General features: G+C 43.4%; 1 protein-coding gene and 1 non-coding gene across 2 annotated transcripts; one reads left to right on the forward strand and one right to left on the reverse strand.

Annotated features, from left to right (window-relative positions):
• Nucleotides 1-5: 5 nt before the first annotated feature.
• Nucleotides 6-21,665, reverse strand: LOC144591782 (DNA helicase MCM9-like; the record flags this gene model as incomplete). The annotated part of the gene is made up of 7 exons (XM_078395803.1): nt 6-792; nt 2,675-2,820; nt 5,851-5,933; nt 8,450-8,653; nt 8,809-9,011; nt 10,330-10,504; nt 21,546-21,665. Coding segments are annotated over 7 exons (1,718 nt in total), but the record flags the coding sequence as incomplete, so codon positions are not given.
• On the forward strand, nt 6,046-6,118 carry trnak-cuu (transfer RNA lysine (anticodon CUU)). Its single transcript has one exon. It is a non-coding gene; the product is annotated as a tRNA-Lys (tRNA).
• Nucleotides 21,666-21,875: the final 210 nt, after the last annotated feature.

A 21,875-nucleotide genomic window follows, 5' to 3' on the forward strand; every position in this document is an offset into this window, starting at 1 on the left:
AATAGGATGTTAGAATCCCCGCTAGTTTCAGGCTGAAGAGGAAAGGCATCACTAGCCTGTGAGGTATGCTTTGTTCCTGGTGGTTTTACTTTCTTATTTGCTTTAGCTTGGAGCCCAGGTGAAGTACATTGTCCTGAAGTACCACCAGATGAGCTGGAGTCATCCAGATTCAGAAGTGCACTGGGTTCACTTGATTCAGATAAATGACTTTCATTACAAGTTTCTTTACTTTTGAACAACATTCCGCTCTGTGAAACCCGGGAAGTGTGTAGCTTTTTGGACACCCGAACAGTCACAGCGGAATCTGGTGTGTTTGACGAAGCATGGATTTCAACATTTGTCTGTCTTTTCGTGTGATCCGTGCCAGTTCTTCTTTCAGCTTCTGAATTCTCAATGGCTAAACCAGCAGACTTAATGTTATTCACACCACACAAACCTATAGGTGGCGAAATCATGTTGGAATTACTAGTTGTTGCAACTTGCTCTGTACTTTTTATTGGCTGGGGACTGGTATTTAATTTAGAAAAAGGATGCTGATAAGAATTCCCTGATGTTTGTTTGAGTATGCAGGATTCAGCTAGTACAGTCCCCTCTCTTTCAGGACCCTTTTCATGAGTTTTGCTTTGAAAGTCATCAAACCAGGTGAGATCACTACCTGTTTGATCAACATCCCGAGCAATGGGATTCAGTTCATCAGTTCTTGAATCAGGAGCAGCGTCAGAAAATGCATCACACCTGTCACTTGAGTTTGTACATCCATTTGGTGGATGCTGTTCGTCTCCATTCTGAATGCTATTGAAAATACAAGTTACATTATGAAAAAATGTTTAACCTACAGAAATGTCATCATCTACAGAAATTATTTTTTGATGAAAAGCCAGAACTACTCTCTCTAACCACCCGCTAAACATGATATGAAGTCTAGACCCATCTCTTTGATTACTTCAGTTTTTAAAAGTTCTCATGTATTATAGGATAGTGTTATAGGATAGGATCGCTGGGCGGCGCAGACCCGGTGGGCCGAAGGGCCTGTTTCCGCGCTGTATCTCTAAATCTAAAATAGCTAGCAGAATAAAATCACTCTCTTGACATATCTGACGCAATGTTTTCAAGTCAATGTGCAGGACAAGAGGGGAAGCTATGGTAGAAGCCGGATAATCAGCCATGAGCTGGGTAAAAGAAACAAACTCAGATAGAGTTTATTCCTCAATTTAAATAAAATGAAATGGGATTATAAATTCATTAGTTCTTAAGTAACATGAGCAAAATTAGGCCATTCAACTCATCGATTCTCCTCTGCCATTCAATCATGGCTGATCTATCATTCCTTTTCAACCCCATTCTCCTGCCTTCTGTCAGTAACCTTTGACACCCTTACTACTCAAGAACCTATCAATCTGGGCTTTAAAAATACCCAAAGACTTGGCCTCCATAGCCCTTTGTGGCAATGAATTCTACAGATTCACCACTCTCTGGCTAAAGAAATTCCTCCTCATCTTCTTACTCAAGGTACATCGTTTTATTCTGAGGTTGTGTCCTCTGGTACTAGACTCTCCCACTAGTGGAAACATCCTCTCTGCATCCACTATTCAGGCCTTTCATTATTCAGTAAGTTTCAATAAGATCCCCCCCTCATCCTTCTAAACTCCAGCGAGTACAGACCCAAGCCAGCAAACGCTCATCATGCGTTAACCCAATCATTCCAGTATACCTCCTCTGGAACCTCTGCAACACCAAAATATCCCTCCTCAGATATGGGGCCCAAAACTGCTCACTATACTCCAAATGCAGTCTGACCAGTGCCTTATAAAGTCTCAGCAATACGTCCCTGATTAATGTAAATTTGGTGGCTATTACTCTTTGTGCATTGAAAGATCAAAATCCCTATTAAGGTTTCCTAATAAACATTTAATGCTCTGTCACATTTCCCCCAATGGAAAACTTTAACTTCATCTAATCCCGTGCAGATTTGTTCGATGTAACCCTGCATGCCTGCACTAATGCATTGAAATAATTTAAAAACACCCTCATGCAAGTGTTGTCAGCATTCCAAAAATTCCCTGGTGAGCCGCCACCACTTTGCAATGCATCTCCAAGCTCCATTTCACATTTCCAATGTCTCAGTTGAGATCCAATTCCAGCAGCTTTGCTTCAATGAGGCAGCCGTTCACAATATTGCCCCTTTGCTGATTCATCTGATCAATCATCGTAGTCAACCCGACCCAATTGCTCAAATCAATGTCATAAACCGGCTGGACAAAGTTGCACTGCTCCCAGTAGAGCAATCAGCAAGTAGGGGGTTAATTGTACATTACAATTACCACTTATGGAAGCACAAAATGCTGAAATCTACAGCAAAATTAAACTGAGAGGAACTCAGGAAACTGGTTTGAGCAGCACCTCTAAGGTTGGGGGGGGGGGGGGGGGAGTGGATGGGGATGATCATTCGATAATTGTAGGTTCAATTTTCAGTTCAACATTCTTGTAATGTTTAGCAACAACTAAAGTGTCAATAATAAAACAATTTGTCTAAATAATCAATTAATTCACCCAACTCTGATAACGGTGGTGTTTCATCAATTAAAAATAATCAAATTTATTACCCTACAAGTATAATTAAAGTAAACCTTTGTAGTATTCCTCAACCCCCAGTGAGTTTGTGCAACTTTTTTACCTGTCAAGTCGCTGCAGTTCTTGAAGGAGAAGAACATTTAGGCCCAGTCTTTCCAGCAGCAATTCACACTGCATTTTGTACTGCTCTTTTGTGTCTGTTGGAAAGGACGTGTGCAATGCGTTCACGCCACCGAGAAGAGCACCTCCCTGGAAATCAGAACAAAAGCAAACTATATAAAGTCACAAAAAGACTCTTCAATTCTTCGAGCACAGTTCAATATGCTTAAGTCTATTGCTCGGCAGTGTACAAAATCAATTAGCATTCTTACGTCAGTTATTTGTGCACGTGATAAAATCGGTTCAATATATTATTCAAGATACAAAAGCAAAATATTTCCTGTGGACTCAATCGAAATTAATTTTTTTTACATTTTTGCATGTATCTCATGATTAGAGCCAGGATGTTTAGGCACTAAAAAACTCTGAAATAGGCAGGCAAATAGGCATAATAAAATTACAAAAAAGGCACAAAAAGGCATTTATTGACAAAAAGAGGCATAAAAAGGACTATTTCCACCACCAAAATATGGTTAAAAATGATAATATAAAGGAATACTACATTAAATGACCAAAGTTGCCTGGTTGCACATAATTACTAGCATTTTTTTCAAATTACCTGGTGTTCAACTATGCCGTCTGTCAGACAGAATATGCTTCAGTTGTGAAAAACTTCTTTCTACCCCAGCTGAGGTCACTGATGCATACCCGAAACAAACTCCAGACTCTATATTCATGTGGATATCTTGTGCATAACAACTACCTTTGAGAACTTTAGCTATGTTACCTAAAATCACTCTCTCACATTTTCCTTGTATATCTTTACCTACATCACCAGGAACTTTACGAATATCGTCAGTTACTCTGTTGAAAACCTGCAAGTTATTCACTAATGTTTCGCCACGTTTCTCAAGGAAAGTGATAGCTTGTGGGAAGTTTGCAAAATTGGAAGCAATAAACACAAGATCGCAGTGGAGGGACTTTTTCTGCATGATTTCACTGACGATCCTGACTGCAGCAGATTCCTCTTCTTCAAAACAGTTGACGATTTCTTTTATCTTTTCAAAATTTGCAGCATAGTAGAGTACAGCAGAGAGCCATGTACCCCACCTAGTCAGAACGGGCTGAGGAGGTAGCGGAATCTCAGGTGCCATTTCCTTGAACAACTGCACATGTGACAGTGCTTTGAGGAAGATTTTCTTGACATTGGAAACTAGGCAATCGACATTTGGAAACAAGCTACGTATGTGCTCAGCAATTCTATGGAGTCCGCGAGCTAAGCATGTGAAATTCAACATTTTGGGGAATAAAACTTTAAGAGCACGAGCAGCTTTTTTCATATACGGAGCTGCATCAGTCACAAACAGAAGAACATTCTCGTGTTTTATACCTTCTGGCCAAAGTACAGCAAGTGAAGATGTAAACAACTGAGCAATAGTTGAGCTGTTTGCCTTCTCCAATACCTCCGATGTCAACAGATACTCCTTTGATAGTTGACCTGCCTCCAGTGTACCGATGACCACATTGGCAACATATCTCCCCACAGCATCGGTTGTCTCATCTATTGAGATCCATATTTTGTTGCATGCAACATCATCTCTAATTTTCTGCACAACAATGTTGAAGTTGCTGTCAACATTATTTTTCCGTAATGATGACTCGCTCAGTATATGTTCCTCTGTGTATTTCTCTAAAAAACCTCTGAGAGATTTGTTTTCCAATTTCCACAGTGGAATTCCAGCATCAATGAATGCCTTGCACAGATCACTCAAAAACTCAGATTTGTGACTGGAGCCAGCAGTAAATGTAGTGAGGAGACAAGCTTGCGTGTTTCCCGCCTTCAGTTTCGCTGCTACCGACTTGTGTTTAGCTGACTGTACATGCTGGGAGATGAAATATTTATTCTCATGATTCACTGCTTTCTCACATGCTTTGCAAAACAGCACACAGTTGTCTGTAGAGAATATATCACTCCCGTACACACTCACCAAATCGTTCAGTTGTTTACAAGGCGTTGACTTGACTTGAGGCATTTTGATGATTGCAGACCCTACAGGAGCGGGGATGCAGACCTCTACAGGCAGGCCAAGTAAATGCTGTGAAGAGGAATCAGAGCTGCCAAGAAAAGAGGTACTCTGAGAAGTTGAGGAGCAAGTCCTCAGCTAATGACTCTTCTTCAGTTTGGAAGGGCAAGCTACAAGAGGAAAACCCCCCTTGGACAATCATCAGCTGACCAACGACCTGAACGAGTTTTAACTGCAGGCTCAATACACAGAAACTTAACCCTGGTACCTCTCCCCTTCTCCCCAATCAACACTTCACACCTACTCACAGCCTGACTCTAGTATGAAAAGACTGGACTCGGCTTGTACTCGCTGGAATTCGGCTTGTACTCGCTGGAATTTAGAAGATTGAGGGGGGATCTTATAGAAACTTACAAAATTCTTAAGGGGTTGGACAGGCTAGATGCAGGAAGATTGTTCCCGATGTTGGGGAAGTCCAGAACAAGGGGTCACAGTTTAACGATAAGGGGGAAGTCTTTTAGGACCGAGATGAGAATGTTTTTTTTCCACACAGAGAGTGGTGAATCTGTGGAATTCTCTGCCACAGAAGGTAGTTGAGGCCAGTTCATTGGCTATATTTAAGAGGGAGTTAGATGTGGCCCTTGTGGCTAAAGGGATCAGGGGATATGGAGAGAAGGCAGGTACAGGATACTGAGTTGGATGATCAGCAATGATCATATTGAATGGAGGTGCATGCTCGAAGGGCCGAATGGCCTACTCCTGCACCTATTTTCTATGTTTCCCCACCCACCCGTCTCCAATCAACACTTAACACCCAATTACAGCCTGACTGTAAAAGACTGGGGCCTCGTCCACTACCCACGAACGAACGACCGACGGTGGCGCCCCAACTTTTGTCCCGGTGGTGGAAATTTTCTTGTAAGCTACGTTAACACGGCAAAAACCGGCTGATTTAGGCACTCGATCGTGAAAAAGGCATTCTCTTGATGAAATCATCAAAAAAAGCATGAAATGGCACTTATGGCTCTTATGTTAAAATCCTGGCTCCACTCATGATATAATGTGCTAAATGTCCAACTTCAGTCCTTCACCTTTTCATGATATGTTGGTTTTAATTCTCATTTCTATATAAAATGTTTTTCTCAGCAATACATACCTGCATGGATGACTCCATTACAGAGATCACTGTGATGGCATCTTCAACAGTTACGTTATCCCTAAACATTAGTCTTGCATGAGCTAAAACACAAATTTTCAAAAATTGGCAGGCAGCAGTAGACAGATTAAAAAAAATCTGTACACTTAATTGAAATAAACAAACCTCCAAATAACAGCAGGCAATTGTGACACAGCCCGGCTAGCTCAGTCGGTAGAGCATGAGACTCTTAATCTCAGGGTCGTGGGTTCGAGCCCCACGTTGGGCGTCACTCTTTGGCGATGGGTGCAAACATTTAATTGTGCGGCGCATATATGACATAAAGAACCCTCAAACCATTATGTTTTGCTGAAGCCAGAGGGAGATAAAATTGCTTCTCTCTGCTCTCTTTATAAAACTCAAGCCGACGAAGAACATGTGCTTGCACTGGGAAAATAAAATCTTTACTCATTATTTTGAATTTAAAACTAGTCTAAGAGATTTGTTGTCTTTATTTTTGAAACCTATCCTGTTTAAATATATCTTCAATTATTAAAACATATGTAATCAAACATTTAACCCAAGAAACACAAGAACTGCTGCATCTCAGTCCCATTACTCCTGTGAAGCTTTGGGATATGGACAAATAATGAACTCAAGTGCGGAAGCTTATTACAAAAAAATAAGTTGTCCAACTAACCAGTACTTAATTCAACAGTTTAAATATCCTTTCCCCCTGCCACCCATGGACTACAGCTGAAGTGTATATAACCTACAGGATCCCATGGCAATCAATAAACACAGATGAAAATCAATGCCTCCCAGGAGGCTGCGAAGAAGTCGGAGGCGGGGCCTCGTGGGTCAGAGGCAAGGCCCGCGGCCAGGACCTGGGGTCTGGGTTGCGCCACGGAAAGGATCCGGCGGCGATAGTGGAGAGGTCAGTGCGGCGGTCAATGAGGACGCCACTGACGGACGAGGACGGACCACGTGGGAGTGAGGACGCCGCTGTCAGGGGAGGAACAAAGGAGGACCCGGTGTGGAAGGGACATCCGTGAGGAGGGGGAGGGGGAGAAAGAGCAAAGGAGGACCTGGCACCGGGATACTTTGTAACTTTGTCAGTGCCCTTTATGTGGTGGCTATTTGCATACCGAGGGTTTGCAAGTAAAGAATTTCACTGTAACTTGTCACATGTGACAATAAAGTATTCATTCATAAAGAAAAAAAATACAGAGGTACTGGCAATGGGTCGATGACCCGAAACATTAAATCTGTACCTATTTCCCCAGTGTTTCCATAATTTTCCTTTAAAAAAAAAAAAAGCTATCATGGTTCCTGGCTACCTCCAGACTCCCATCTCTTAATCTCACACCACCTTGACAGACATATTTCTTTATTCTAGATTCAGATGCTTCACATCTCGTCATTTTAAAAGGTGAACATCATAACCTATGTTCTCCCCTTTGCAGACAGTGGAACTGATTGTAGACTTCAGGAGAGCTCCTCCTCCCCTCCCCCCTCTCATCATCAACAACACCAGTCACAGCTGTGTAGTCATTTGAGCTCTACTCAATAACCAAAAGTCTGTAGTCTCTTTTTGCTCTGGTTTATTTCACTCACATGTTTAAACTTTAATGTTGTATTCTTAATGTTTTAAAGTTTTATGCTTTATTCTTAATTGTTTACTGTGTTTGTGTTGTTACTTGCGAGCGGAGCACCAAGGCACATTCCCTGTATGTGTACATACTTGGCCAATAAACATTCATTCATTCATCTGAAAGCTTCCGACACTATTCCATTGTGTATCGATGTAAATGCTCTCCTTCTATCTTTTGCACTGGGCTGCTTTGTGTTCCTGATGATTTGCTAAAGGTCATTGCAGCAAAATCCCTAAAGCTCTGTTTTCATCCTTGAATCTTTTCCAATCCAGCCACTAAGGAGGAGCCCACCTGCTTTTGGAAGACTGCTATCACCCCATGTGACAAAAAAAAAAGCAAGCATCTCAATGACTACTGTTCAGTGGCACGCATCAACTCCACCCTCCCAGAAAGCCTTGTTCCATTGTAATTCAACTACTGCTGTGACAGGTCCACAACAGGTGCCATCTCCCTTACCCAAAACCCATCTCTGGTACATTTGGTTAACAAGGACCTATTTATTGACTATCGTTTGGTCTTCAACACCATAATTCCAATTAAACTCATCTCCATGCTCCTGGACCTTGGTCTCTGAAGATCCCTCTGCAGATGGATCCTCGATTTTCCATAGACCACAATCACAGAACCATATCGCATGGAGACAGGTTCTTTGGACCAACTTATCCATGCCAATCAAGTTTCCCCATGTCTCTCCAAATCTTTCCTGAGTAAATGGTTTTAAAACATTATTACCTGCTTCAACTACTTCATCAGGCAGCTTGTTCTGAATACCCACCACCCTTTGTGTGAAAAAGTTGCCCCTTGTGTTCGTATTAAATTTTTCCCTTATCATTTAGGGGCCAATAATTTTTATAGTGAGGAACACTCCAGGCACCTTATAGGTACGGCCAATTCTTGGAATTTTATTTATATTACAGTAAATCTATGATATCGTTTTGATGATTAAAAATCTAAAGACTGCTTACCTTCAGCTAGACGTACCAAGCTCTCAAGCATACGTATTGTGGTTCTTGCTGCATTTCTGAACCCACTTTGACGTTGCACTTGGTAATATTTCACAAGGATTTTATTTGCTTCATCAGAAATCTTGGGTTGAAAAGTCTTGATAAGACAGAAGTAGGTTTTCATCTTCTCCATGCTCCACAATTTGTTAGAGACAGTTGGACACGCTAAATGGTTTTAGGAAAGGATATATCGTTCTATAATTAAAACAACACTCTTTCGTGCAACCTTGAAGCTTTCATTTTATGTTATTTAATAAGCCTAAAGGGATATTTTAAAATTCACAAAAATTGAACCAAAAATGCATTTTGACCTTAAATACCTTTGTTTTCCAGAATAAATGAAGTAATTACTTTGTCCCATTCTTCATTTTTGGTATCCAGGAGCACCAAAACAAGGTCAAATCTGCTCAGCAGTGGGCTAGCAAGAGCTGTATTTACAGTTATAGATTCATTGGGATCATACTGGCCTTTTGGATTAGTAGCTGCCAGTACAGTGGTCCTTGTGTTCAACTTGCACACTAGTCTAAACAAAGAAAGATGGTCAGTTTTATATTAGAATATTGCATGGGAAAAATACGAGTATTAATAGTAATTATAATGGCAGCAACAAACCTTTATTCACCTGATGCTTATCACATAGAAACAACAGCATACAGTGTCCTTAAAAATGCTGCCAATTTTGTGTGAACCTATTGATATTTATTTTTGTCACTGCTCTGTTTCCATGGCCCGAACTGGATTAAACACAATTGATGAATTAGGGAAAACTATTTCTATTTCACAGGCTGAATTGGTCATAACATTATTTCAATCATCAACAAACGTACTAGTTAAAAAAACAATTTTGTAAGGCAAATTTTATTCCACATCTCAAACGTTTGGGGTCGTGATTTGCAAATTCTGTAAGTACAGATTTCCTCTACAAAATAGACGTAACGCGGGGGTCACCTGTTTTCTAATGTTTGATGGGGTTTTTTCCCCCAAATAGTATATCAAATGTTTAATGCAGTCGTGACAGTTTAGTTTAGTTCAGAGATACAGCGTGGAAACAGGCCCTTTGGCCCATGCCGACCAGCGATCACAGCACATTCACACTATCCTACACACACTAGGGACAATTTTTGTTTACATTTACCAAGCCAATTAACCTACAAACTTGTACATCTTTGGAGTGTGGGAGGAAACCGAAGGTCTGAGAAAACCCATACAGGTCACGGGGAGAACATACAAACTCCGTACAGACAGCACCCGTACTCAGGATCAAACCCGGGTCTCCGGTGCTACAAGCCCACTGTAAGGCAGCAACTCTACCGCTGCACCACGATGCCGCACCATGCAATATGTAGACCATATTGAAGAAGGGTGCGTTACTTGGCAGCAAACACCAATGGGGAAATTATTTCAGTAGCATTTCATTTTGCATTAGCAATGAACAAACTGTGTGGAGCTAATGAGAAATTATTTCAAAATTCTGTACTGGTTCCACCTATTCATACATGTTCATTTAGGATATTTAGATCAAATGCCGATTGTTCTCAATTTACCTCGGAACTGTCTGATTGATATACTCGTATTATTTGGCTTGCCTCTCAAATAGTCACATAGAGTTTAGTTTAATTTATTATTGTCATGTGTACTGAGATACAATGAAAAGCTTTAGTTTGCATGCAATCCAGGGTATTTTGCAAAAATATGTGTTGCTGAAGTACAAGTAATCATTTGTTTTGCCACAAGGAAGACAGAATGCACTCGTTTTAAGACTTTGGGGAGGGACCATGGAGAAACTAAGCATCAAATTAGTCCTTTGTTAAAAACAACTTCAAAATATGAGAAAACCTTACCCTGCCTTTGCCACACTTATAGTCTGCTGCTCCATCGCCTCATGGATGCTACATTTATCATGTTCTTTCATGCTGTTAAACTCATCAATGCAGCAAAGACCTCCATCTGCCAGAACCAGTGCTCCTGCCTCCAAATTCCACTCTCCAGAGTCCTTTACAGCAGCCACAGTCAGACCTACAAGAGAAAGAGGCAGAGAAAAGAAACCTCATGGCACATTTCACAGAGAGTAAAAGCCTGGAGTAGAAACTAGGAACTGCAGATGCTGGTTTACACAAAAGGACACAGTGCTGGTAACTCATCAGGTCAGGCAGCATCTCTGGAGAACATGCATCGGTGACGTTGAGGGTCAGGACCCTTCTTCAGACTATTTCTAGTGCGGGGGGGGGGGGGGGGGGGGGAGTGGGAGAGAGGAGAGGCGGTACAAAGTGTAACATGTAATAATTTGACATAGGCGAGGGGGATTTTTGATAGGCAAATGAGTGGAACAAAGGCCAGAGATTAAAACCGAAGGTGTGAGATAGGCTGAATGAAGAGTTGCAAATTGTGAAGCCAGTAGAGGGAATGTAGGGGGGGCAGGGGGAGGGGAGAAATAGCCGCGGGTCCAGGTGGGGCACAGTGGGGAGGAGTACTGTTCGTAGAGACTTCCTGGATGTTCATCAAGCAAATACGGAAGCAGGGATGAAGCACATCCATGTCAAAATGGTGGCAGCTTTGAGCACGATAGTGTTTTCATACAGCTGCTGCCCTCCGGATGCAACTGTTATCCAACGATCATAACTGACTATAACAAAGACGCAACTTTGTTTATGTTACATGTGCTGATTATATTGAATAGGAACCCTGCTGAACAAACAAGTGCACTTTGTTCAGCTGCATGAAGTAAATAACAAGATCAGAACCTATTCAAGCTAATGCAAGATATAGCTAATCCAAAGATAGACACTAAATGTTGGAGTAAATCAGCGGGACAGGCAGCATCTCTGGAGAGAAGGAATGGGTGATGTTTCGGGTCGAGACCCTTCTTCAGACTGGTTAGGGATAAGGGAAACGAGAGATAGAGACGATGATTTAGAGAGATAAAGAACAATGAATAAAAGATAAGCAAAAAAAGTAAGGATGATAAAAGCCCAGTGGTATGAATATTGATTTCTCTCACTTCAGGTAGCCTCAGCATTCCCTCTGTCTCTATCCCTCCCCAACCCAAGTCACACTAGCTTTTCGTTTTCACCCAACAAACAGCTAACAATATCTGTTTCCTATCATCGTTACTTCTTTGGTTTAAACCAGCATCTGCAGTTCGTTTCCTGCACATATAGCTAATCCAACCAGTTTTAAATAATACTTCATTTTTATCTGTGATGTTTGCTTGTCATCTTACTATTGTTCAAGTCAAGTCAAGTCAAGTCAAATTTATTTGTCACATACACATACTCGATGTGCAGTGAAATGAAAGTGGCAATGCCTGCGGGTTGTGCACAAAAATAATTACAGTTACAATAAATAAAGTTAATAAGTTACTAAACATAGCACCAAAAGTGTCGACAAAAATTTAGTCTCTGGGGTTATCAAAGTTGACAGTCCTGATGGCCTGTGGGAAGAAGCTCCGTCTCATCCTCTCCGTTTTCACAGCGTGACAGCGGAGGCGTTTGCCTGACCGTAGCATCTGGAACAGTCCGTTACTGGGGTGGCAGGGGTCCCTCATGATCTTGCTTGCTCTGGATCTGCACCTCCTGATGTATAGGTCCTGCAGGGGGACGAGTGTAGTTCCCATGGTGCGTTCTGCCGAACGCACTACTCTCTGCAGGGCCATCCTGTCCTGGGCAGAGCTGTTCCCAAACCAGACTGTAATGTTGCCGGACAGGATGCTCTCTACAGCCCCAGAGTAGAAGCAATGAAGGATCCTCAGCGACACTCTGAATTTCCTCAGTTGTCTAAGGTGGTAAAGGCGCTGCTTAGCCTTACCCACCAGTGCGGCAATGTGCGTTGCCCACGTCAGATCCTCTGCGATGCGGACTCCCAAGTATTTGAAACTGCTCACCCTATCCACAATAGACCCATTTATCTCCAGTGGCGTGTACGTCCTTGGATGTTTAGCCCTTCTGAAGTCCACAATCAGCTCCTTTGTTTTAGTGACATTCAAGAGGAGGCTATTGTCCTGACACCAGAGTGCCAGATCAGCCACCTCCTCCCGGTAGGCCTTCTCCTCGTTGTTGGAGATCCGGCCCACCACCACAGTGTCATCAGCAAACTTGATGATGGAGTTTGAGCTGAACCTGGCCCTACAGTCATGTGTGTACAGGGAGTACAGTAGGGGGCTAAGGACGCAGCCCTGGGGGGATCCTATGTTCAGGGTGAGGGAGCTAGATGTGTGTTCCCCCATCCTGACCACTTGGGGCCTGGCAGTGAGAAAGTCCAGGACCCAGGCACACAGAGGGGTGCTAAGCCCCAGTTCCAGCAGCTTCTCAACCAGTCTGCTGGGGACTATTGTGTTGAATGCTGAACTAAAGTCAATGAACAGCATCCTCACATAGCCCCCCTGGCTGTCCAGATGAGAGAGAGCGGTGTGTAGAACCTGGGAGACCGCATCATCCGTGGACCTGTTCGGACGGTATGCGAACTGTAGTGGGTCCATGTTGCGAGGAAGGAGGGCGCAGATGTGCTTCTTGACTAGCCTCTCCAAGCATTTCATGACAACCGAGGTGAGGGCCACCGGTCGGTAGTCATTTAAACACGCTGGAGAGGCATTCTTTGGCACCGGTACAATGATGGATCTTTTGAAGCATGCAGGGACCACGGACTTTGCCAAGGAGAGGTTGAATATTGTGGTGAGCACTGGAGCAAGCTGAGTAGCACAAGACTTTAGTACTCGCCCAGATATACCATCTGGGCCTCCAGCTTTCCTCGTGTTCACACGCGTCAGAGCCCACCTCACCTCATGCTCGGACACCGAGAATGTGTGCACATCCCCGGCGGTGGATCCCCCTCCAGCCTCGCTAGCCAGCGCCCCTTCGGTGCTGTTTTTAGACGGCGAGCTGGTGGTGTTACCCGTCTCAAACCGTGCGTAAAAAGAGTTCAGGTCATCAGCTAAGGAGGAGCCGGCACTTCCGGTTGAGGGGGTGCTGGACCTGTAGCTAGTTATAGTCCGTAGCCCCTGCCAAAGGCGCCTGGTGTCCTGCTGCTCCATCTGTGACTCCATCTTGTCCCGGTACCTCTTTTTTGCATCCTTCACTGCCCTTCTCAGTCGGTAGGACTCTCCCTTGTAGTCGTCCATGTTGCCGGATGCCAGGCCGGAGTTGTAAGCAGCGGTGCGAGCATTCAAGGCCACGCGAATAGACCTGTCCACCCAGGGTTTTTGGTTCGGGAAGATACTGACCCTTACCGTGGGGATGATGGTATCGGCTATTGTGGCAATGAAGTCCGTAACCGCTTCCGCAAACTCATTTACGTCTCTGGAACTTGCTTGGAACATGTTCCAGTCGACTTCGCTCAGTGCATCTTGCAGCATGGCCTCTGAATGGTCAGCCCACCGCTTTACGTCCCTCGTCACTGTCGCTTCCCGTACTATCCGTTGTTTGTACTCCGGCAGCAGGAAAATGGCAGCGTGGTCAGATTTCCCAAAAGGAGGGAGAGAAACGGCCTTGTAGCCTTTCCTGAACGGCGTGTAGCAGTGGTCCAAAGTTCTTTCCCCCCTGGTGACACACGTGATGTGTTGGTAGAAGTTGGGCATGACCTTTTTGAGATTTCCCCTATTGAAGTCTCCAGCCACCAGCACAGCCGCATCAGGGTTCTTGTTTTGGTGCTGACACACCACATCGTGTAGGGTGGACAGTGCCACGTCGGTGTCCGCATGCGGTGGGATATAGACGGCTGTGATGATCACCGAGCTGAACTCCCGGGGTAGGTAGAATGGTCGGCATAGGATAGTTAGATGTTCCAGGTCCGGCGAGCAGGAACGAGAAAGCGTCTTAATATTCCCAGGATTACACCAGTTATTATTGGTCAAGAAGCAGACTCCTCCGCCCTTGGATTTCCCAGATTCTTTCGTTCTGTCCGCCCGGAAAACAGTGAAGGACTCGGATGGGCAGATCACCTGGTCAGGCACCAGCGGGGTCAGCCATGTTTCGGTCAGACAAAGGATGTTACAGTTCTTTATGTCCCTCTGGAATCTGATCCTTGCCCTCAGGTCATCCAGCTTGTTCTCCAGGGACTGGACGTTGGCCAGAAGTATGCTGGGCAGAGGTGGACGTAAGGCTTGGGTTCTCAGCCTGTTCCGAACCCCCCCTCGCTTCCCTCGGTGTTTTTTCCGACTTTCCCACTGACCTGCGCTCCCACTGCTGCTGCCGCGGTGCGCTCCTTTGATGATCTCTATCGGTATATCGGTGAGTAGATTTCTGTTTAATAGTGCTCCTGTAGCGCTCGAGTTTAATTTTACGAGCGTTTCCCGGTCGTACATTGGTTAATGCTAAGTGCTAGCACACGCTAGAGCACTTAGGGATAATTTTAAAGTAAACATACCAGTTTAAAACGCACAGTTCCCGCAGAGCTACCACGACGGCGACTGGACTGGACCGCGCCATCGAACTCTATGGGCTATGAGGCAAAGCAGACTCCTTCTGTGCTGTAAACGATGATTAGGAGAAGGGAAACTGAACACCTAAGCTGCTGCGAGGCTGTTGACAAACAGCATGGAAGTGCCCACTGGCAATCTGTATTGTTAATATGAATTTAATCGTTGGAAAAGCAGTGGGGAATTACAAAATCGTCATGAAGTGAAATGGCTTTTTAGCCCATAATTAAGTTTCAAGAGAGAGTTAGATTTAGCTCTTCGGGCTAAGGGAATCAAGGGATATGGGGAAAAAGCCCCAACGGGGTACTGATTTTGGATGATCAGCCAAGATCATATTGAATGACGGTGCTGGCTCGAAGGGCCAAATGGCCTACTCCTGCACCTATTTTCTATGTTTCTATGACAGTATATGATGTGCAAATGAAGATTTTTTTACATAGAGATTTTCACCCTTTATCTTTAATTGTAAAAGAACAATTATTCAATTATTGAAACGTATACGATAATTAGGGGATTGGACACATTAGAGGCAGGAAACATGTTCCCAATGTGGGGGGAGTCCAGAACAAGGGGCCACAGTTTAAGAATAAGGGGTAGGCCATTTAGAACGGAGATGAGGAAGAACTTTTTCAGTCAGAGAGTGGTGAAGGTGTGGAATTCTCTGCCTCAGAAGGCAGTGGGGGCCAGTTCGTTGGATGCTTTCAAGAGAGAGCTGGATAGAGCTCTTAAGGATAGCGGAGTGAGGGGGTATGGGGAGAAGGCAGGAACGGGGTACTGATTGAGAGTGATCAGCCATGATCGCATTGAATGGCGGTGCTGGCTCGAAGGGCTGAATGGCCTACTCCTGCACCTATTGTCTATTGTCTATAACAGGACTGGACTGTGAAAAACATGCATTATTGGCTCACTAACCAAGTTGAGAGGCTCTAATTAATGTGTGTTTAGTTTAGTTTAGAGATACAGCATGGATACAGGCCCTTCGGCCCACACCGATCAGATTAACACATTAACACTGTCCTACATAAACTCGGGACAATTTTTACATTTACCAAGCCAATTAACCTACAAACCTGTACGCCTTTGGATATTCCACAGTTTGGTCTTATAAACTATCATATGACACATGCAAATGTTGACTTCTTCCCTCCCCCCCCCCCGAAAAAAAAAAACCATGGAAGCAAAGGGCAAAGTTGTCCATGGAAATATTAAGAGATTCTGTGAAAACAAAAAAACACCTTTGGCCACAGAATTGATGAGATTGAGGGGAAATATTTACAACACAAAAAATGCAAGTTTGCTGCCATTTAATGGGTGATAGTAACCTTTTGGATAAACCTCAGATTTAATGTCGTCAGCCAAGGATAAACAGGACAGGGGAAGCAAGGCCGTTAGTGACAAACAGGCAGGGTGACAGGCATCCAGTCATCTCTGTTGGGTACTGCACATCATGCCACCAGACTTGGATGTATTGCCCCAATAGAAGGCAAGTACTTACGATCTAGACTCACAAACAGGGGATGTGGTTGCTTGGGCAAGATTAAGGGTAACCCTTGACACTGTAATGTAAGGGTTAAACAGACTGTGAGCTGAAATGGAGTTGTCAGCTAAATTAGCAGCACCACATTTCAAACCCTGCTTAGGAAAACAAGTAGATGTTTTCGAAGAATGCTTGGGCTAATTCAAAGGGACCAGTAGATCATGAGGCCACTGCGAGGTCACTGAGATAAGCTTTGCTTTCCCAGAGACATCCGAGACTAGCTCGGTGTCTGATAGGACACATAACTCACTCCATTATGGTACCAAGGAGGATAGCTAGCTTGACACATAATCGCCTGCTGTTCTTAGTGATAAAATTATTATATAAATACAAGAAGGGTCTCGACCCGAAACGTCACCCATTCCTTCTCTCCTGAGATGCTGCCTGACCTGCTGAGTTACTCCAGCATTTTGTGAATTATGTAAATACATGCTCATGGACTTCATCTTCAGAGAGAGAGAAAAGAGCTTCAGAGAGAGAGAGAGAGCTTCAGAGAGAGAGAGAGCTTCAGAGAGAGAGAGAGCTTCAGAGAGAGAGAGAGCTTCAGAGAGAGAGAGAGAGCTTCAGAGAGAGAGAGCTTCAGAGAGAGAGAGAGCTTCAGAGAGAGAGAGAGCTTCAGAGAGAGAGCTTCAGAGAGAGAGAGCTTCAGAGAGAGAGAGAGCTTCAGAGAGAGAGAGAGAGAGAGAGAGCTTCAGAGAGAGAGAGAGAGAGCTTCAGAGAGAGAGAGAGAGAGAGAGAGAGAGAGAGCTTCAGAGAGAGAGAGAGAGAGAGAGAGAGAGAGCTTCAGAGAGAGAGAGAGAGAGAGAGAGAGAGAGAGAGAGAGAGAGAGAGAGAGCTTCAGAGAGAGAGCTTCAGGGAGAGAGAGAGAGAGAGAGAGAGAGAGAGAGCTTCAGAGAGAGAGAGAGAGAGAGCTTCAGAGAGAGAGAGAGCTTCAGAGAGAGAGAGAGAGAGAGAGAGAGAGAGAGAGAGCTTCAGAGAGAGAGAGAGAGAGAGAGAGAGAGAGAGCTTCAGAGAGAGAGAGAGAGAGCTTCAGAGAGAGAGAGAGAGAGCTTCAGAGAGAGAGAGAGAGAGCTTCAGAGAGAGAGAGAGAGAGCTTCAGAGAGAGAGAGAGAGAGCTTCAGAGAGAGAGAGAGAGAGCTTCAGAGAGAGAGAGAGCTTCAGAGAGAGAGAGAGCTTCAGAGAGAGAGAGAGAGAGCTTCAGAGAGAGAGAGAGCTTCAGAGAGAGAGAGAGAGAGCTTCAGAGAGAGAGAGAGAGCTTCAGAGAGAGAGAGAGAGAGCTTCAGAGAGAGAGAGAGGGAGCTTCAGAGAGAGAGAGAGAGAGCTTCAGAGAGAGAGAGAGAGAGAGAGCTTCAGAGAGAGAGAGAGAGCTTCAGAGAGAGAGAGAGAGAGCTTCAGAGAGAGAGCTTCAGAGAGAGAGCTTCAGAGAGAGAGAGAGAGAGAGCTTCAGAGAGCTTCAGAGAGAGAGAGCTTCAGAGAGAGAGAGAGAGAGAGAGAGAGAGACAGAGAGAGACAGAGAGAGACAGAAAGAGCTTAGACTGTGCCAGTGCCAGTGCTAGTCAGGCCAGACAGGAGACTCGAATACACACAGGGGCGTAAGAATTATTTTGTATTGTTTTTTTATTGATAGTTGATAGTTTTTCTATGTTTTACTTGTGTTTGCTTTAATAAATATTTATTTGTGCTCTTCACCATGTGCTTCCTTCATTCATTGATCCGAATCCTTGAATCCTGCATATATTTCATTACAGACACCTCAACATAAATGTCCCACCCATCAGAAGGAACAGCATCAAAAATACCAAAATAAGTGCAACAGTTTCATTGAACTTTACAAGAAATAAGTTTTGTCCCCCCCACAGTGTGCTAACAGTTTGAACCTGTTACATGCAGCTGCTGCTGATCACAGAATACATGCCATTGATAGTAGCTCAGTGGTTTTGGCAGTAATCACGGGCCAATTTTTCTCTCTGTTAAAGAACATTACATGGAAATAATAAAATGTTTGTTGAGAGGATGAGGAGGACTCTGAAAGGCAAGAAGTAGGCAGACTGCCCAACCTGACAGTCTTTGCCTGTTGCTAGTTGTCAAAAGGCTTTCTCAAGTCTTTTCGGGTACCTCTAGTCAGAAACATTTGCAAATTACTCAAAAGACAATTCTTTAAAAAAGTACACCTGATTTTAGGTTACACAATTCATAATACACAGGATTCAAGTCACGTCCATTAGTTTTTGTCATAGAATAACCAAGGCTCATCACGTCAGACATATCCCAATGATCTTATTAGCAGACAAACAAGTTCTCCTCCGCAATACTAATCCAATACTGAAACAATTTAGTTTAAAAGGCATCTACAAATGTGCACTGTCATTAGTGTAATAAAATGCGTCTCCGTGTGTCTCCGAAGGCCAAATTTCACCAAAGAGAAAAGGCAGCAACAGAGTAAATTTAAGCAACTGAACATTAAAACAAACATAAAACCACACACTTTACTGGTCGAAATTGGATACAGATGGTCACATAAGTTACTCTGTGAATATCAGCTTTAACTGAACAGTCAAGCTAAGACTCTAGATACAAATCAAACCTTTAAAATCAATGTAGAAACAAAGAAATGCAGATTCTGGTTAATGCACAAAGTGTTGGAGTGAATCAGCAGGTCAGGCAGCATCCCTGGAGAACATGGATAGCCAATGTTTTGGGTGGAGACTTTTCTTCAGGCTCGGTCTGACGAAGGGTCTCGACCCAAAACATCATCTCCCATGTTCTCCAGAGATGCTGCCTGACCTGTTGAGTTACACCCACACTTTGTGTTCCTTGGCGCATATACCAGGATCTGCAGTTCTTTATTTCCACATTGATTTTAAAGGTTTGATTTCTACCCTAGAAATTGTACACTTAGAAAGCCATGCTCCATGTTAAATGGTCGGTATACAGTGGATCAATTCAAATTTTGTGCGAGGACTGGACACTGCAAAATTCTGCAGCACACAAGGACCAGAAAGGAAACAAGGCACAAGACTGGATGTTGCATTTTGTAGGAGAATAAAGCCTTCTTCTGGAATACAGCTATTACTGAATAGTAATTCAGTATTACTGAATTTTAGGAGTATAATTACTACTATAGTAGCTATGCTATACTATAGGTTAAATGGCCTCTGTAAATTGCCACTAGTGTGTAGGGGGTAGTGGGTGAGAAAGTGGGATAACATAGAACAAGTGATTGATAGTTGGCGTGGACTCAGTGGGACAAAGGGCTTGTCTCCATGCTGTGTCTCTAAAACTAAAACACTCCCACTGACCTATTGGTCTGTGGCCTCTGTACAGCTAAAGCAGGCCACAGCTGCATCAGTTATCCACCCATGATTTTGACTCAGCTAATTTATTCCCTCTCCCTACCATTTGTTTTCTTGTTGGGGTGCAGGACATGCCCACCCTGTCTTGCACTCCCTCCTGCTCTGCATCTTGCAAGTGCAATAGTCAATTGTCTATATTTTCACTCTCCAGCTACTCCCATTGATCAGATAACCTTGTTTACAGCGTAACCCTCTAGTCACCTCAGTTGTACGCTTTCACAGAAATCCCCCCAAACCTCCTGGAGCTTATCAAGTTTCTTTGCCAGCTTCGCAGTTTCAATGATGAGTCTTCAACCCAAAATGTTACATTTGTTCCTCTTCCAACAGATGCAGCCTGACCTGCTGAGTATTTCCAGCACTTTTTATTTATTTGGGATGGGGTAGGGTTGGTTGCAATCAGCTGCTGGAACTGCAAAGGGGTGGCACTGATCAAGAGGGGTTGAGAGTGTTTGGTTCGGCTGGGTATCTGGATAACTTTTGCAGAAAATTATGGTCACTGTTACCAGGACTACTATTTTCCTTCTAAAAGAGAAATGCAGTCTTTTATTTAATTGTCTGAACTTGTGTATTCTACACCAGAATACAAAAGTATATGTAACTGGAAGCACTACCTAGACGCTGGTTCACACCCATTGGCGGCAACCCAAAATTGTGCCGTGAGGGATGGAAATTGGACCTTGAGGGGTCCAAATGTTTTTTTTAAAATGGTGTAATATTCCAGTGAGAGTTGATGGAAAATTCCAGGAAAAATTGTTGAAATGATTGACACACAGCCTTGCAGCTTTTGTGCAAGTTTCAGCAGCCAAGGGGCAGCAGGTGTCATCACCATATTAGACATGGAGTCAAAGAGTGATTACTGTGTGGAAACAGGACCTTCGGCCCAAATTGCCCACATCGGCCAACATGTCCCAGCTACACTAGTCCCACCTGTCTGTATTTGGTACATATCCCTCCAAACCTGTCCTATCCATGTACCTGTCTAACTGCTTCAGATGCTAACTGGTGCTAGAATGCTGACTATTCTTAAAGGTTCCTGATCCAAAACATCACATATTCACATCCTCCAGAGATACTCCCTGACCCACTGAGTTCCTACAGCACAAGATTCCAGCATCTGCAGTTCCTTGTCTCCTTAAATTATACTATCCAGATGTTTTTAAGGTCATAAGACAGAATTTTTTCTCCTTGGAAAAAATTCAGCTAGATTGTTGATTTGATATTTTTATATTTTGTGTTCAACAATTTAATTTAAATTTAATTTCATGCTTTAATTTTGTTTACAATGTTTTAATTATTTTTTTAAATTCATTGCTTGAATTTTGTGTTTGATCAGCTGTAAAATCAAAATAAAATGTTTTGAAAACTCAAATCATTGTGACAGAATTATCAATTAATTCATCATGCCATCTTGAAATATGAGCCACAAGTCCAAATGCTTGATCAATTTTTATGCCAATGCAAAAGGATGTGAGCCGCAACTAAAATATGACTAACAAAAATATTGCATTTCAATGATTGCATATGGAGTTAGTTATTATCTAAGTACAGGTATATTCAGTTAGATAGTTGTTTGGCTTTGGTTTTCTTAGTTGAGCGCTTATCCTGATGTTATACCATGTACTTTGTGTTTTAATTGTAATTTAAATGAAAAAGAAATACTGTAACAGTAATGGAGAATTAAAATTGTACAAGATTATAAATTGTGTAATATGCAAATATTCCCCTGATCTTTGCAGGAGAACTAAATGTTTTGCTTACCTGCACTCGTCGATCCAATTCCTGCTGTCAAGACTGACCGAGGTACAATTTTTGCTGCATATTTGAGAAATTGAGATTTTCCAGTACCAGGATCACCTACCAGCAGGAGATGGGGCTCCCCTTCAAAACAAAGGAAACCTTAGTAATTATGCTGTCCCAGTAATTAGCACATGCACTCAGCCAAGCACTCATTGGAGTTTGCTAGCTGTTCACACCTGCCATCATCACTCCTCTACCTGCCTGGACTTTTCCTGCATTCAAAGGACTTAGCAAGTGAACTCTGAATACTGTGGAGGTGCCCCTCAGGCAGAACAGGCTCAGGAAGGCAGG

This window comes from Rhinoraja longicauda, unplaced genomic scaffold (genome assembly GCF_053455715.1).
Source record: "Rhinoraja longicauda isolate Sanriku21f unplaced genomic scaffold, sRhiLon1.1 Scf001860, whole genome shotgun sequence".
NCBI lineage: Eukaryota > Metazoa > Chordata > Chondrichthyes > Rajiformes > Arhynchobatidae > Rhinoraja > Rhinoraja longicauda.